The sequence below is a fragment of the Manis pentadactyla genome, chromosome 5 (assembly GCF_030020395.1).
Source record: "Manis pentadactyla isolate mManPen7 chromosome 5, mManPen7.hap1, whole genome shotgun sequence".
In the NCBI taxonomy this organism is placed as follows: domain Eukaryota; kingdom Metazoa; phylum Chordata; class Mammalia; order Pholidota; family Manidae; genus Manis; species Manis pentadactyla.
In genome coordinates, this window is record NC_080023.1 from 175,236,418 (window position 1) to 175,253,897 (window position 17,480).

At 35.4% G+C, this 17,480-nt stretch overlaps 1 protein-coding gene across 14 annotated transcripts in view; it reads right to left on the reverse strand.

The window, feature by feature from the left end:
* SYCP2 (synaptonemal complex protein 2) overlaps positions 1-17,480 on the reverse strand; it is a 100,062-nt gene that overhangs the window by 64,426 nt on the left and 18,156 nt on the right. For 13 of the 14 annotated variants that reach the window (XR_008998044.1, XR_008998045.1, XR_008998047.1 and 10 more), the window contains 8 exons: positions 17,076-17,150; positions 16,492-16,638; positions 13,767-13,866; positions 6,980-7,137; positions 5,114-5,183; positions 4,749-4,803; positions 4,070-4,203; positions 3,487-3,923 (listed from right to left, as the gene is read on the reverse strand). Coding sequence is in view for 10 of the 14 variants with exons in the window: in XM_036901837.2 (XP_036757732.2) it covers positions 3,487-3,923; positions 4,070-4,203; positions 4,749-4,803; positions 5,114-5,183; positions 6,980-7,137; positions 13,767-13,866; positions 16,492-16,638; positions 17,076-17,150 (1,176 nt within the window). In the remaining 4 variants the exon portion in view is untranslated. Of the gene's footprint in view, positions 1-3,486; positions 3,924-4,069; positions 4,204-4,748; positions 4,804-5,113; positions 5,184-6,979; positions 7,138-13,766; positions 13,867-16,491; positions 16,639-17,075; positions 17,151-17,480 lie in introns of those variants that run through there. The other variant, XM_036901849.2, reaches the window with a different exon arrangement.

Genomic DNA, 17,480 nt, shown 5'->3' on the forward strand with positions numbered 1-17,480 from the left:
AGGAAAATCAAATATTGCCAAGATGTCAGTTTTTCCCAACTTGGTTTATAGAGTCAATGTAATTCCATTTAAAATTCCAGCACATTATTTTGTGGTTATCAGCAGACTGATTCTAAATGTGGGAAAACAAGATAAATTCTGAAAACAAGACACCCAGTAGTCAACACAATACTGAAGGAGAACAAAGTTGGAGGACTGACACTACCCTGCTTTAAGACTTTCTAAAAAGATACAATAACCAATATAGTGTGCTACTGGTGAAAGAATAGACAAACAGAATGGAACAAAAGAGAGAGCCCAGAAATAGGCTCACACGAATATAGTCACTTATATCTGACAAAGGACAAAGGCAATTCAATGGAGGACAGACTTTCCAACAAATAGTGTTGGAATAACTGGACATCCACATGCTAAAAAACTGAATCTAAACACAGACCTTACACCCTTCACAAAAATTAACTCAAAATGGATCACAGACCTAAATGTAAAATGCAGACTATGGAAGTCCTAGAAGACAACACAGGAGAGAATCTAGAAGACCTTGGGTTTGGCAATGCCTCTTTATGTACCACACCAGAATCACAATCCATTAAAGAAAAGAAATGTTAAATAGGACTTTACTAAAATTGGAAACTTTGGCTCTATTCAGAGAACAAAAAGACAAACCAAAGATTGGGAGAAAATATTTGTAAAATACGTATCTGATAAAGGACTTCATTTAAAATATACAAAGAACTGTTAAAACTCAACAGTAACGTTATGCATCAGAAGATTGGAGACTGACGAAAATTAGGCTTGGGGTGGATTAATGATTGTGCATTGAGTATTGACCCCCCTATACAGAAATTTATTGTGGTTAACAACTATTTGATCAATAAATATGAGAGATGCCCTCACAAAATATATATATACATATATATATATATAAACACACTTCCAATTGTAAAATAAATAAGTAACCGGGATGTAATGTATAGCATAAGGAATATAGTCAAAATATTGTAACAACCTGGTATGGTGATACCTGGTACCTAGAATTATCATGTATATAAATGTTGAATCACTGTGTTGTACACCTGAAACTAATGTAATGCAATACTGTTGTCAACTACCCTTCAATAATAAAAAAAAAAAAAAAAAAAAAAAAAAAAACTCAACAGTAAGAAAATAACCCAATTTAAAAATGGGCAAAAGATCTGAATAGGTAACTCACCAAAGCAAATATACAGAAAATACGAGAAATACTCAGCATATGTCATTAGGAAACTGGAGATTAAAACAAGAATGAGATACCACTGAGCACCCATAAGAATGGCTAAAATCCAAAACACTGACAACGCCCACTGCTGTCAAGAATGTAGGTCAGCAGAACTTTCTCACTTGTTGCTGCTGGAGTGCAAAAGTACTACAGCTGTCTTTCCACTTTTGGAAGACAGGCCGTTTCTTACAAAACTAAACATATTTTTACTACCTGATCTAACAATCATGTTTCTTGGTATTTTCCCAAATGAGTTGAAAGCTTATGTCCACACAAAATGTGCACACCAATGTTTATAGGAGCCTAATTCATAATTGCCAAATTGTGGAAGCAATCAAGATGCCCTTCAGTTGGTAAACAGATAAACTGTGGTATGTCTACACAATGGAGTATTATTACTCAGTAGTAACAAAAATGAGCTGTCAAGCCATGAAAAGACACTGTGGGAACTTCGATGCATATTGCTATGTGGAAGAAGCCAATCTGAAAAAACTACCTACTGTATGATTCCAACTATATGGCATTCTTGAAAAGGCAAAACTATGGAGACAGTAAAAAGATCAGTGATTGCCAGGAATTTGATTGGGGAGGGAAGGAAGAGAGACAGATGGAGCACAGGAAAATTTTAGGGCACTGAAGCTATTATTTATGACACTGTAATTGTGGATACATGTTGCTATACAACCATCAAAACAGAATATACAACACAGAAAGTGAACTCTAGTAAACCATGGCCTTTAGTTAATAACAGTGTATCAGAGTACTGGTTCATCATATGTAACCAATGTATCACACTAATGTAAGATATTAATCACAGGGGAAACCATGGGGTGAAGGGGCATATGGGAACTCTGTTTACCTGTACACTTGAAACTGTAATTGAAAGATAATTGAAAGGTTGAAGAGAACTTCTGAAAATAGGAGGTTTTCAAAATGTCAGGGACCAGGTTAGAATTGATGATGATCAAGTTTCTGTGCTTGTAGGCAAAAAGAATGACTAGCACAGGGAAATTCTGTGGAATGACTCTAAACTCCTAAGAAAACAGTTTAAAATTAAAATTGAAGGACAGATCATCATTCAAACAACAACAACAAAAAACCCTTACTTCCTCTGGGTCTGAAGGGACTAAAGAGCAGCTAAGACTAGAAAGAACAGCATACTAAGATCCAAGAAAAAGTGACACAAAAGGGCTTAGTTAAAGAAAGCCAAATTAGGCACAGAAAGGGAACTGCATGTCAAAAACAAAAAGGTAGACTGGTCAAGACAAATGAAATAATGTCTAATTAGAAACCATTGCAAATTACCTATTAAATATGTATTTTGTACACTGAGATGCTCCAATATATGAACATTTTACACTGACTCTAGAAATATGGCTTCCCAGTTATTAATACTACACTGGAAGAAAAATGAAAATAAGAGCCTACAAAACCTGGGTCCTCTAAGAAGTAGTGAAAAGCAGATTGATTAGCAGTGAAAGTATATTCTGATTAAAAAGTTTTCTTTATCTGCTTCTTGACAGCAATGACCAGAAAAAAGATTTATGACAACTACAACTAAAAGCAAACTTTCAGTCTCAAAGTATGGCGTAGACTAGCAAAACAAAACTGTCCTGGAGACGTTCTACAAATTAATTTGAAGAAGTAGAGGCTCCAATAGGGATGACCAACACTTACAGAAGATAGTCTCCTCCATCTCACTTACATACTTTCTTGAAAAACCCCGTCAAACTTTGCCCAATAATCCAAGAAATGTTTCAGATGCAACTATGTGCAAAGCTGTGTGAGGCCATGCAGGAAAACAAATGATGAATAGGATAGTTTTTACATTCTTATAGGTTAAAACAGGGAAACACACACAAATTACCATGTATTAAAAAGAAAGTAAACACATACAAGAGGCTCAGACAGTTCAATAGGAATGCTCAAAAGAATCTAAGGACAAGTGGGAGACACCCCACCAGAGGAGACAAAGAACCATACGGTTCATTAATATACCTATTTATTTACATGCTAGCTCCATACCAGAGGGTGGATAGTTCCATCAGGACAGAGACCAGGGAGAGGTGGTGAAGAGCTAAGGAGCCACTCGTTCCAAGACTCTAAGCTTGAATCAAAGAACAAGGTATTACAGATGTCAAATTTGCAGCAGTCAAGGTTCACTCACTTTCTTATGTTATTCAGTAGGCATATTATTGGTATAGAGATAAAAAACACTGGAAGCTCACCGTTTTTTTTGGTTTCAAATCCCAGGATTTAAGTTCAGATGTCAACCTTTTCCCTGATTTTCTAGGACTTTTTGCATTTTTTCTAGGAGAAGGGCTTTTATCACAAATAGCAGTATTCATATCTTTTGATAATATACATTTCTGACTATAGATCAGAGATTCTTCAACTCTTTTATTTAGGAGAACTGATTTAAAAGTAGTATCAGATTCAACATGCCAATCACTCTGCTTGGTACTTTCCATGTTTTTCTGCTCCGAATGTTCAGGATGACTTAGTTGTTGATTGTTTCCTTTGCAAACTTCTTCTTCTGCTTTATCTGTTTTGTTATGCTGCATTATTTCTTTCTCATATTGCAACTTTCCTATTTCCTCAGAATTATCATCAGATATTGAAGAGGATGATTTTTGTTTAGTACATTTTTTATTGGTAACAGTATCTAGCAGGAAAATAAGAAATTAATCCTTATTAAATTAAATAAACTGATAATATATAAAATTTATAAAAGCCTATGATATTTTTTAGACATCTCAAGAAATGAATATTCCCTTGTCCTACTATTAAATGCAGAGAAAACTGTCTCACCTTGATTAAGCATGTCTCCTGATGAAGTATTTGCTCTTTGTTTATTACACAAATTAATATTTGTTACAGGTGTCCAACATGCCCTTTTGGAGTGCATTTTATTTCCACAGATGTTGTCTAAAACACCAGGAAACCTGGAAAATTAATAAATTTGCTTACTATATTATAAAATATTAGCCTACAACTCTGACATAAGACCTTGTTTTTATTTAAAATAGTCAGTTTATTGATAGCAATTTGATAAGAGCCAAGTATGAAAATATTTTCCAAGATGAAAGTTAAAATTTGCTATATAATCGATCAGATTAAAGAATATTATTAAAAAGTTCCATTATTGCTACTGTTTGATAATGACCTAAATATATCTCACATAGTATACATGTTCTACTGTGTATTTAAACTAGGTTAAATTTCTTCACATTCATACTTTACTATTTTTAAATTCTCACTCATTTTTAAATCTCTCAAATTGAAAAGAGTTATGTTGGCTGATATGGGAAAAACACATAGACTATTTCCCATTGTGCTACCATAATTCTTTAGAGATGACTAGCTATAATAAATATGATATTCTAAGAATACAAAGGCCTTTTTCTTTGTATTTAGTATCTCTTAATTTGTTACATTTATCTATATCATTAATATACATTAATAGTTTGATAAGTTTTCTCATACTTACACAGGTTTATCTATTTTTTCCACTGCTTGCAAATCAGGAACAATATCCTGTTCATCTAAATAAAATAAAAATTATGGTATTTTCATTTTTATATGTACTTGTCAGGATACAGAATTTGACCAAGGTTCACATATCAGAATGATTGATAGATCTTGTCTTCCCCTCTCAGATCCTAACTTCTTGGGAACAGAGACTGTATTATATTTCCTTGTAATATCTAAGTTCCTTTAGTAAAGCCAAATATATTTATTATAAATCTTTCTTTATCAAATCGATGAAAGCCAGTGGGGTTAGAGGGAAGTAGAGAGAGAAATATGTACATTTTTTTTGAAAGAATGAATGAAATTAAACCAAAATGTACTTACTAAAATTTTGATTTAGGAATGAAGTGTCCTTATTTTCTGTCTTTTCTATAACTTTAGCAGTTTTGATATGCTATAAACACAGGAGACATGTTAATGTAAATTAAACAATTATATGAAAACACAGTATTAAAGTTTAAAACTTTGAAAATAAATCTGCCTTGCTATTAAATGTTGGGTAGTATTTCTTAAAGGTTATGCCCATTCTAGAATACTGCCTATCCTAAACCACAATAATTTTCATTGCGGAACAGGAGGCAGAAGACCCAACAAATTTTTTTATCTCATCCATAGCTAGTATAATAATTCAATTTTCATCTGAACTGACAATTCTAGACCCTCTATAGCACAACTCCTATTGCTGTTGATTTCATAACCTGCATCTGTTCTGTCTTTTCACTAACATACATAAAAGAGTAGGCAATTATGAAATATTAAGTAATTCTGTACAGTTTTGGCAACTGCAGAGGTAACTTCTTGCCTATACAAGCTTCCCTCTTTCCATGGCCACAGTTACATACTTACCCAGATCAAATAAAAATCTGATCTGCCCCCCCCAAAAAGGGAAGAAAACCCTTTAGGCTGACATATTTTGCCTCATCCTAGGTGTATTCCCTACTTAATCTAGCCAGTGGTTCTCTACATTGGGACAGCAGCCGTATGAAAATGTGGAAATGTGTTTTGGTTTTCACAATGACAGAAGGGTTCTTCTGACTATAATAAGTGAGCTCAGGCCTAGGATGTTTATCATCCCACAACATTCGGGACTATGCCACACAATTGAACAATAGTGCTCCAATTAAGAAATACTTAGCTAGACATTTTGAACCATTACGTTGACTGTTTTTTCCCTAGTATCTTTAGATCTTACATACACACTTTATCTTTCCGCCACATAGCCATTTAAAAATTTTTTAAATCTACTATTCTTTTTTAGTGTAGCACCAAGGCTGCTAAGCTTTGAGATTACACATATTTCTGAACTAATGCCATGACAAAATTCAGTTTTAAATTTAAACTAGGCCCCCAACATTGCCTAATACTACACTAATACTTGAACTAATTCTTGGCCCTCTACATATCTCTCAGTAGCTATTCCAAATCTTACTGTATCCCTGAGCCCTCTACTTCAACATATCCCCAAGAGAAACTCACCATCCTCACACTTAAGAGAAAACAAAAGCTGTTAGATGTGCCTCATCTACAAACTTCTCTGTCTCTGATTACCTCCTGTTTCTCCAAGAAACAACTTTCTCTTATCCATTCCCTGCTTTGTCCTGTCAACTATCCAGAATGAATGCTCTTCTCCTTGATGTCCATTTGACTAAACTTTATTGACCCTTCAAAATCAACTCACTCTCCATTTCCTTAAAAATCATTTCTCAATCTTCAGCCACCCCTCTAAGCTTTGGAGTTAGGCACCTGTCCCTCCACTAGGTTCTTACTGCATGCTATATGTACATCTGAGAACACTTATACAAAGTTATAGCTATCTCATTAATTTATCTAATTTTAATGCTAGACTTTGAGATACTTAAGGACAGAGTCCACTCATATCTTACATTTTTATATAGGCCTCCCCCATAGCAGACACTAATTGTATAATAAACTAAAGAATGATGCTGAGTCTATTTCTCCTACACTATTTATAAATCAGAGTTATATTGAATAGATATTACTAAATTTTATTGTTAGCACAATAAGTGAGTCATGTCAGAACCACCTGACTTTCAAGGACAATCAATGAAGTATTAAAAAAAAATTCTTTAAACAAAGTCAGTCACCCACTGGTTGCAAAAGATGTTACTTCAATATGCATTTCTATAATAACTTGATAAATTTTTAGAAATTTTTTCAAAGAAAAGTTACTTTGTCTGTATTATGGCCTCTATTTATTCCTTCAGATGGTCTAGATTTAAGTGATACACCATTATCCACTCCATTTTCCAGTGTTTTAGACACACCAGGTTTTTCTGCAGAGCTCATCATTTGTAGTGGTGGTTTAGTTCTTCGTCTTTGCGGGGTTGCTATAAAGGAGGACAAAGGACAGATAATATTTGTGGGGATTTTTAAATTACATATTGCTCTGATCAAGGTACTTTTTAAATGAAAAAGGTAAAAATGGGAGATTCTAGGATGGGTCCCAGATTTCTGGTTTAGATGTATAAGTAGACACAAATGCCATGTACTAAGGTAAGAAATGGAGGAAAAAACTGGCAGGAAGGATGGAAAGATCAATTTGTTTTGGACATGTTAAACTTAAGGAGCCTGTTGGACGTTTGGTAATTGCAAAGTAGGCAACTGGATTTTGGGAACCAGTCACCATTAAATTGTCATAAAAATTAAATAAGACTGTGTTTATAGCAACTAGTAAACAGTATCAGATTTTAAAAAAATTTTTTTTAGCTAAACGATTTTTTTATTTAGTCCTCTAAGCAATTTGATGAGGTAGATATTTAGGCCCATTTTATAGAAAGGAAACTGGTTCTGACCTTAGATGGAGGACAATCTGCACAAAGTACACATCTGGGAGTGGGGAAACAAGCCCAAGGGGCCTGATTACATCACTGTTTAATCCACTATGCTTTGCTGACTCCTGCTTAAATTACAACAAATTATTAATGATAGACATGCATATTTTGATAATGTTTTTATGTCAATACCATTAACCTTTCTTAAGATATTTGAAATTTCTTGACAATTAGAAGGCAATTTTTATATCCAATTTATCCTTTAGGTACATTATGTCTAGAATATCTCTGAATTTAAAAATGCCAGGTTTAAAATGCAACAATACTGGGGGAAAAGATGGCAGAGTGAAAAGTGAGGCAGAAACCTCCTCCCAAAAGCATATATAACACAAAACACAGAAAATACAAGTAATCCTTAAAGAGTGACCAGAAAGAGACTGCAGCAGATGGCTTACATCTGGGGAAAAGAGAAGACCTCCCAGAAAAGGGTGAGGTAGCAAAGTTGTGATCTGGTGGGACCCAAGTCCTCCCCCAACCCCAGCTCACCTGGGGGAGGAAGAGAAACAGAGTGGGAAGGGAGTAAGAAGCCCAGGATTGCTAAACACCCACCCCTGGAGATCTGCTCTGGGAGCACGAACCCACATTACATGGTGCTCTGGTGATTAGTGGGGTTGAAAGCAAAGACAGGCACAATACTCAGAGAGACTGAGATTCCAGCTGCTTGTGGAGAACAGGTTACCACAACCAGCTGCTCAGGGACAAAAGAAAGGTGGGCACTTTGAAAGACTACCCAATAGCAACATAGCTACTAAAGTGGAAATGATTACACAGAGTTTGCTGCTCAGGAGAAAGGACAGGTGGACAAAATAGTCCTGGCACACTCAGGACAGCAGGTTGGGAACTTTCAGGAGCTTCAGGCACTACATCTCCATGGTGGGCAACACAGCTCTGAGGACCTCCACCACAATACACAGCCAGCCAGAGGGCAGAACCACCTAAGGCAGCTACAAGAGAATAATGCATAGGCTCTTCCCTGTGCACTCGGCCCACTGGCTCTGGCAGTGGAGGCGGGCACTGCAGCTGGAAAGCAGGAAAGGGCTCTTTCCTCCTGGCAGGCACTAGTGCTGGACACCTGGGACACTGGCCATCGCCCCAGGGGCTGAGCAGCTCCAGAGAGTAGAGCTTCTGGGCACTAGAGGGCGCCACCTACACAGTTATTATTCCATAGTAATCACTAGAAATATGAAATGGCAAAAGAATCTTGTAGAAAGCAAAATTCCTCGAACACCAGAAAGAGGGCTAAGTAAAATTGAAATCACCAATCCTCTTGATAAAGATTTCAAAATAAAAATCATAAACATACTTATGGAGCTACAGAAAAATATTCAAGATCTCAGGGAGGACTTCAAGAAAGAGAAACTTTGAAAAACACAGTATCTGAAATAAATGTACAATGGAGAAATTTAAATGCAGATTAGATGACATAGAGGAGATGGTAAATGAAATAGAAATTAGAGAACAGGAATACAAAGAAGCTGAGGTACAGAGAGAAAAAAGGATCTCTAGGAATGAAAGAATTATAAGAGACCTGTATGACCAATCCAAAAGGAACAAAATTCACATTATAGGGGTACCAGAAGAAGAAAGAAAAAGGGACAGAAAGTGTCTTTGAGGAAATAATTGCTGAAAACTTAACCAATCTGGGGAAGGAAATAGTCTCTTAGGCCATGGAACTACACAGAACTCCCAATACAAGGAACCCAAGGAAGATAACACCAAGGCGTATGATAATTAAAATGGCAAATATCAACGGCAAGGACAGAATATTAAAATCAGCCAGAGAGAAAAAAAATCTGGATACATACAAAGGAAAACCCATCAGGCTATCATCAGACTTCTCAGCAGAAACCTTACAGGCCAGAACAGAATGGCATGATGTATTTAATGCAATGAAACAGAAGGGCCTTGAACCAAAAATACTCTACCCAGCAAAATTATCACTTAAATTTAAAGCAGGGATTAAACAATAATTTCCAGATAAGCAAAAGTTGAGGGAATTTACCTCCCACAAACTATCTCTACAGAGCATTTTAAAGGGACTGCTATAGGTGGAAGTGCTCCCAAGGCTAAATAGCTGTCACCAGAGAAAATAAAACTACAATAAAGGATGTACACCAATTAAACACAAACCAAAAGCAAAATTAAATCAGCTACCAACAAAGTCAGTTAAGGGATACACAAAGAGTACAGAATGTGACAAATAATATATAAAGAGTGGAGGAGGAAGAAAAAGAAGGGAGAAAAAAACCCTTTAGACTGTGTTTGAAATAGTGTAATATGTAAGTTAAGTTAGACTATTAGATAGTAAAGAAGCTGCACTTGAACCCTAATTACCATGAATCCAAAGCCTGCAATGGCAATAAGTACATGTCTAGTGATAATCACCCTAAATGTAAATGGACTGAATGCAACAATCAAAAGAGTTACAGAATAGATAAAAAAACAAGACCCATCTATGTGCTGCCTGCAAGAAACTCACTTCAAACCCAAAGACATACACAGACTAAAACTGAAGGGATGGAAAAGATGTTTCATGTAACTAATAGGGAGAAAAAAGCAGGAATTGCAGTACTTGTATAAGACAAAATAGACTGCAAAACAAAGAAACCAGAGACAAAGAAGGACATTACATAATGATAAAGGACTCAGTCCAACAAGAGGATATAAACATGATAAATATCTATGCACCCTACACAGGAACACCTAATTATGTGAAACAAATACTAACAGAATTAAAGGGAGAAATAGAATACAATGCATCTAGGATAATTGAACATGCCACTCACTCCAAAGAACAGAAAATAAGAAGACAGAAGCATTGAACAACATATTAGAACAGATGGACCTAACAGACATCTACAGAACACTCCACCCAAAAGCAGCACAATACACATTCTTCTCAAGTGCACATCGAACATTTGCAAGAATAGATCACATACTAGGCCATAAAAAGAGTCTCAGCAAATTCAGAAGGATTGAAATTGTACCAACCAGCTTCTCAGACCACAAAGGTATGAAACTACAAGTAAATTATGCAAAGAAAACAAAAACGCCCACAAACACATAGAGGCTTAACAACATGCTCCTAAATAATCAATGGATCAATGACCAAATAAAAACATAGATCAAGTAATATATAGAGACAAATGAAAATAACAACTAAACTCCCCAAAATCTGTGGGGCGCAACAAAGGTTGTTCGAAGAGGGAAGTAATTGCAATACAGGCTTACCTCAAGAAAGAACAATCCCAAATGAACAGTCTAAACTCACAATTAATGAAACTTGGAAAAGAAGAACAAATGAGGCCCAAAGAAAGTAGAAGTAGGGACATAATAAAGATCAGAGCAGAAATAAATTATATGGAAAAGAATAAAACAATAGAAAGAATAAATGAAACCAGGAGCTTGTTCTTTGAGAAAATAAAAAAAATAGATAAACCCCCAAGCCAGACTTATCAGGAAAAAAAAGAGTCTACACACATAAACAGAATCAGAAATGAGAAAGGAAAAATCACTATGGAAACCACAGAAATATAAAGAATTATTATAGAATACTATAAAAAACTATATGCTAACAAACTGGATAACCTAGAAGAAATGGACAACTTTCTAGAAAAATACAACCTTCCAAGACTGACCCATGAGGAAACAGAAAATATGAACATACCAATTACCATCAATGAAATTGAACTGGTAATCAAAAAACTACCTAAGAACAAAACACCTGCACCAGATGGCTTCACAGCTGAACTTTAGAGAAGACTTAATACCCAACCTCCTAAAAGTTTTCCAAAAAGTAGAAGAGGACAGAATACTTCCAAACTTATTCTATGGGGCTGGAATCACTCTAATACCAGAACCAGACAAAGACACCACAAAGAAAGAACAGACCAATATCCCTGATGAACACAGATGCAAAAATACTCAACAAAATATTAGCAAACTGAATTGAAAAATAAATAAAAAAGACCATCCATCATGATCTACTGGGACTTATTCCAGGGATGCAAGGATGGTACAATATTCTGAAGTCCATCAACATCATACACCACATCAACAAAAAGAAGGACAAAAATCATATGATCATCTCCACAGATGCTGAAAAAGCATTCAACACCCATTCATGATAAAAACTCTCAACAAAATGGGCATAGAGGGCAAGTACCCCAACATAATAAAGACCGTATATCACAAACCCACAGACAACATCATACGGTTAACTGTGAAAAGTGGAAAGCTTTTCTTCTATGATCAGGAACAAAACAAGGATGCTCATTCTCCCCACTTTTATTCAACATAGTACTGGAGGCTTGCCATGGCAATCAGACAACACAAAGAAATAAAAGGCATCCAGATTGGTAAGGAAGAAGTTAAACTATCACTGCTTGCACATGACATGACACTGTTTATATAAAAAAACCCTAAAGAATCCACCCCAAAACTACCAGAACTAATACCTGAATTCCACAAAGTTGCAGGATACAAAATTAATACAGAGAAATCTGTTGCATTCCTGTCTACTAACAATGAACTAACAAAAAGAGAAATCAGGAAAACAATTCTATTCACAATTGCATCAAAAAGAATAAAATACCTAGGAATAAACCTAACCAAGGAAATTAAAGACCTATACCCTGAAAACCACAAGTCACTCATGAGAGATATTAAAGAAGATACCAGTAAATGGAAATACATCCCGTGCTCAAGGATAGAAGAATTAATACTGTCAAAATGTCAATTCTGCCTAAAGTAATCAACAGATTCAATGCAATCCCTATCAAAATACCAACAGCACTCTTCAACGAACTGGAACAAATAGTTCTAAAATTCATATGGAACCACCAAAGACCCCAAATAGCCAAAGCAATCCTGAAAAGGAAGAATAAAGTGAGGGGGATCTCACTCCCCAACTTCAAGCTCTATTACAAAGCCACAGTAATCAAGACAATTTGGTACTGGCACAAGAACAGACCCATAGACCAGTGGAACAGACTAGAGAGCCCAGATATAAACCCAAGCATATCTGGACAATTAATATACGATAAAGGAGCCATGGATATACAGTGGGGAAATGACTGCCTTTTCAACAACTGGTGTTGGCAAACCTGGACAGCTACATGTAAGAGAATGAAACTGGATTATTGTCTAACCCCATACACAAAAGTAAACTTGAAATGGATCAAAGACCTGAATGTAAGTCATGAAACCATAAAAGTATTAGAAGAAAACATAGGCAAAAATCCTTTGAATATAAACACGAACAACTTTTTATGAACAGCAAGGGAAACAAAAGCAAAAATGAACAAATGGGACTACATCAAACTAAGCTTCTGTACAGCTAAGGACACCATCAGAACAAAAAGGCACCCTACAGTATGGGAGAATATATTTTTAAATGACTTATCTGACAAAGGGTTAACATCCAAAATACATAAAGAACTCACATGCCTCAACACCTAAAAAGGAAATAACCCAATTATAAAATGGGTGGATGATCTGAACAGACAATTCTCCAGAGAAGAAATTCAGATGGCCAACAGGCATCTGAAAAGATGCTCCACATTGCTAATTATCAGGGAAATACAAATTAAAACCACAATGAGATATCACCTCACACCAGTTGGGATGGCCAACATAGAAAAGACAAGGAACAACAAATGCTGGCAAGGATGCAGATAAAGGGGAATCCTCCTACACTGTTGCTGGGAATGTAAATTAGTTCAATCATTGTGGAAAGCAATATGGATGTTCATCAAAAAACTAAAAGTAGAAATACCATATGACCCAGGAATTCCACTCCTAGGAATTTTCTCAAAGAAACAAGGTCCCAGATTCAAAAAAACATATGGGTGGGAGGGAGGGAGAAGGGAATTAAAGGGCATTATGACTAACACACATAATGTAGGGGGGTCACAGGTAAGGCAGTATAGCACAGAGAAGACAAGTAGTGACCCTATAGCATCTTACTATGCTGATGCACAGTGACTGCAATGGGTGTGGTGGGGGGACTTGATAATATGAATGAATGTAGTAATCATAATGTCGTATGAGACCTTCATTAAAAATAAGTTCAGAAAAAAAAATAACAGTACTTGTTAGAAATCTTTTAAGGCTGTAAAACTTACACGTGTTGATTAGAAGTACTGGACTCCTCACAGTGTATCTGTCTGCACCAGGGACAATCATTGATGCTTCAGACATTTTTCTTTTGCTAGGAGTAATTATCTTAAACCATGAGAAACAACCACAGTAAACATTCTCTTCTGAAATTAAATATTCTACTATTTTATTCAAAGCATTTCACCTTGACTATAAACAAAAGATATATGGTTATTTCATATACAACATAGATAGCCAGCAATTTCTATTTGAGGATGAATTGAAGCATTAGTTTATCCTAATGCTTCATACTGAATGGTAGCCAAAACAAATAAGGAATGTTGTTTCAAACAATATTTATAAGAATATTGACTTATGAAACACAGTACCTTTATACACTAGCTGAAAATAATTTACTGATACTGAGTTTGCCTTTAACCAATTTCCTATTCTATTTCACGCAGATGATGTTTGGATATATATTTATATAAACTGGTTGTGAATGCTTTCATAATGTTCAGAATTCTTCAAAACTTTCACACATTTAAAAAAACTGTATTAATATTTTGTGAAGACTGAATTGCCTTTGAAGTAAAAAGTACATACAGGCATTCAAAAACTCAGTGGCATTCAAGCTCATGGTTCCAATAAAAATTTGCTTTTTCTAACTTCATCCTAGAGTAACTGATAAGAGTAAATGTAGATAAGCAGAGACACAAACAGGGGACAGTAGTTGCAGAGGGTGCCACACAAAGGAATAGATGATGACAAACTGTAAAGAGCAGAGCAGAGCTGTTTTTAAAAAGCACCTGCCCATAAAATAAGACTGAGAAAAAGAACACTGATAAGAGGTTTGAGCTAAGTGCATATATGGTGTGTAAAGGAAAGGCGGGAGAGGATAGGGGAGAAAGGAAATTCTAAGATTAACAAGGAAACAAGCTGTAGAGCTAGTAGATTCCTCTTAAAGAAATTGCAGCTCTTAGTGGGATGGTGAATGGGACCTGAAAAGTTACTTATTCGTATAAATGCTTCAAACAGTTAATCCTTATTGAAAATATAGTGGATATTTATTTAACAGTAGTGCAATGTTTTTCAAATTTTAGTATGCTTAAGATTTTCCCCAGTTTGTGATTAAACAGGCTTCAGGTGGATGTGTAAGAAACTGCATTTTTAATAAGTACTCAAGTTATGATTCTGATATAAAAACACAGAAAACAGCTTTTATGACCTAATCATCTAAGGGAACTGTGACATTTCTCATTTAATGTAGGACACAAGACTAAAGGGAAAAATAGTAACATAAACATGCCAAAATACATGAAAAAGCCTGTGAGAGTTATAGCTGCCTAAAGGTGACTGATTAATAAAGACAAATAATCAGAAAAAGCTCCATAAAGAAAGTGAAAAGGAACCGAGACTTACAAATGTTAAGTACGTTTTAGATGAGTGAAGGTATTAAAAAAGAAGGACAAACAACATGAATGCAGGCATAGAGGCAAGAATGAGCATGACATAAAATGAGGCAGTACAGCATTTGACCTTGCTAAGGTAGAGGGTATTCTGATAGAGTAAAATTAAATTCTAGAAGGTCTCAGAACTGAGTCAAAATTTAAATTCAGTGGGATAAACACAGAGATCACAAATTGTTCTGAGAAGGAGAATGCTATGAGGATCCCAGCATTAAGAAAAATCAGCTCTATACCACATAGGATAACTCTCTACCTATACTATTATACTCCTATAGGGTAGGATGAAGCCATGATGTCAAAGACCAATTAGGAGGTTACTATATTAGCCCAGATAGGCTAAAATGAGTAATGTTAAAGGGAATGAGGAGGAAGGGAAGGATGTGAGAGATGCTATGAAAGAACAATCACTAGTCCCTTGTGCTATCTAGATATGAGGGGAGAAAAAGCTGAAATCAAGAGTATCATCAGAAAAATGAATGGTAGCATTATTGAAGAAGTATCAAGACAGAAGCAAATTGGAGACAAAAGACAAACTGTTTGAGAAAGGAAATGAAGAGACATACAAGAGGAAATATTAGAAGATTAAGTAGAGATGTAGCTATAAAGCTTGAAGAGAAGTCTGGTATAGTTTAAGAGCTAAAATCATGCACATAAAGGAAGCTGTCTGAGGGAGAAGGCATAGAGATGTTCAGAAGGTTGGGTATCAAGCTTTTAGAAAAAATAAACACTTAGCAGGTGGGGTAAGAAAGTATCTGATGTAGTAATAGAAATATGAAGAAAAATAAAATGCTAAATAGAAGTCAAAGATGCTAAGAGATGGCTGTTAACAATGTCAAGTGTCAGGGCAAAACATGGAGAAGACTGAGAAGTGGTTCTATCCATGTGGCCTGTAGGGAGATCCTCAGTGAAGGAGGAGAAAAAAGAACCAAATAGTTTGCTTTCTTTCCTCATACAAATCAGAATATTACATTATAAGCTGTATTCTATATTATGGATGAATGCAAAGATAGAATAGGAAGGATAAATGCAAAAACTGGTAGTAACTTTCTTCTGTATCCCTGATTTGGAATTTATAAGTGTATAGTATGTCTTGTCCTGACCCTACACATAAACACAATTTTAAGAAACATTATCTTTGTTTGCAGCTGTGCAGGAAAATACTCCAAATTGTTACTGATAAAGGCTATTAACATATAAATTCTAGGTGTTTTTTTCTGTAATTATATATACCAATGATGTGATCTATGTTGTTTCACAAATGACTATTTAACACCATATTTACCTCAAGTTGAGTGTTTTTTCTGTCCCCTTGCTTACTGTTTTTGATATATTTTGGAGGTTTAGCAAATTCCTTTTGGGGGTTAGGTTTTTCTTTCAAACTCATGAGTTCTTCTTCAACTGGTGAGCTTTGACTTTCTGGAACTAGAATCTATTGGAGAATGTGGAAAAAGTAATTAAAACTGCAAACCATTAGGAAGTTCTCAAAATCACTGGTGTATCCTAAGGTGTTCATCTCATACTTACGAAGGTCAGTTCTTTGATCTCTGTACTGTTATGATTTTTAGTCACACAAAGTGACCCAACAAATAGATTCCACTAATAAACACAAAACAAGCTTTGGGCATTAGTGGAAGGATGTACTTTTATAATTTTTAAAGTTATCAAAACTGGTATTAATAACTACCTTATGTGCTAAAATGTATTAGCAATAGCATATTTTAAAAATCACTTATACCTTATTAGGGCTCTATGTATGTTGAGATGATTTATTATTAGATATTCACCTTCCAACAGGAATTTTATTACTGTGCCATTGTTTAGGGTTAAACTGAGCCCACTGATCAAAATCAAGTGAGTTAGACATACCTGTGATCCACTTGCATCAAAAAGGATATGCACAGATGTTTTGGCAACTGAAATACTTTGTTTTCTGGCAAATTCCTACAATTAAATTAATTCAAAGTGATGTCATTTTCTCCTATGTGTTTCATACCTGTTTCCTTTCAAAATTGCCAGATTAGCTCAAATCATTATTTTGTATATATAAATACTCTCCCAGAACACTTCAACAACTCCCCACCAACCAGTCTTCTTAGCTTGCCATTTTGGTAAGGGTTCCTCCTCACAAACATATTCTGTGCTATTTTTCACCATAAATTCTTTTGCATTGATAAAACTGAATGTGTTCCCCTAAAATTTCTGTGCTGACACCTAATCCTAAAGTGATGGTATTGGGATAGTAGGAGGTGGGGCCTTTGGGAGATGATTCGA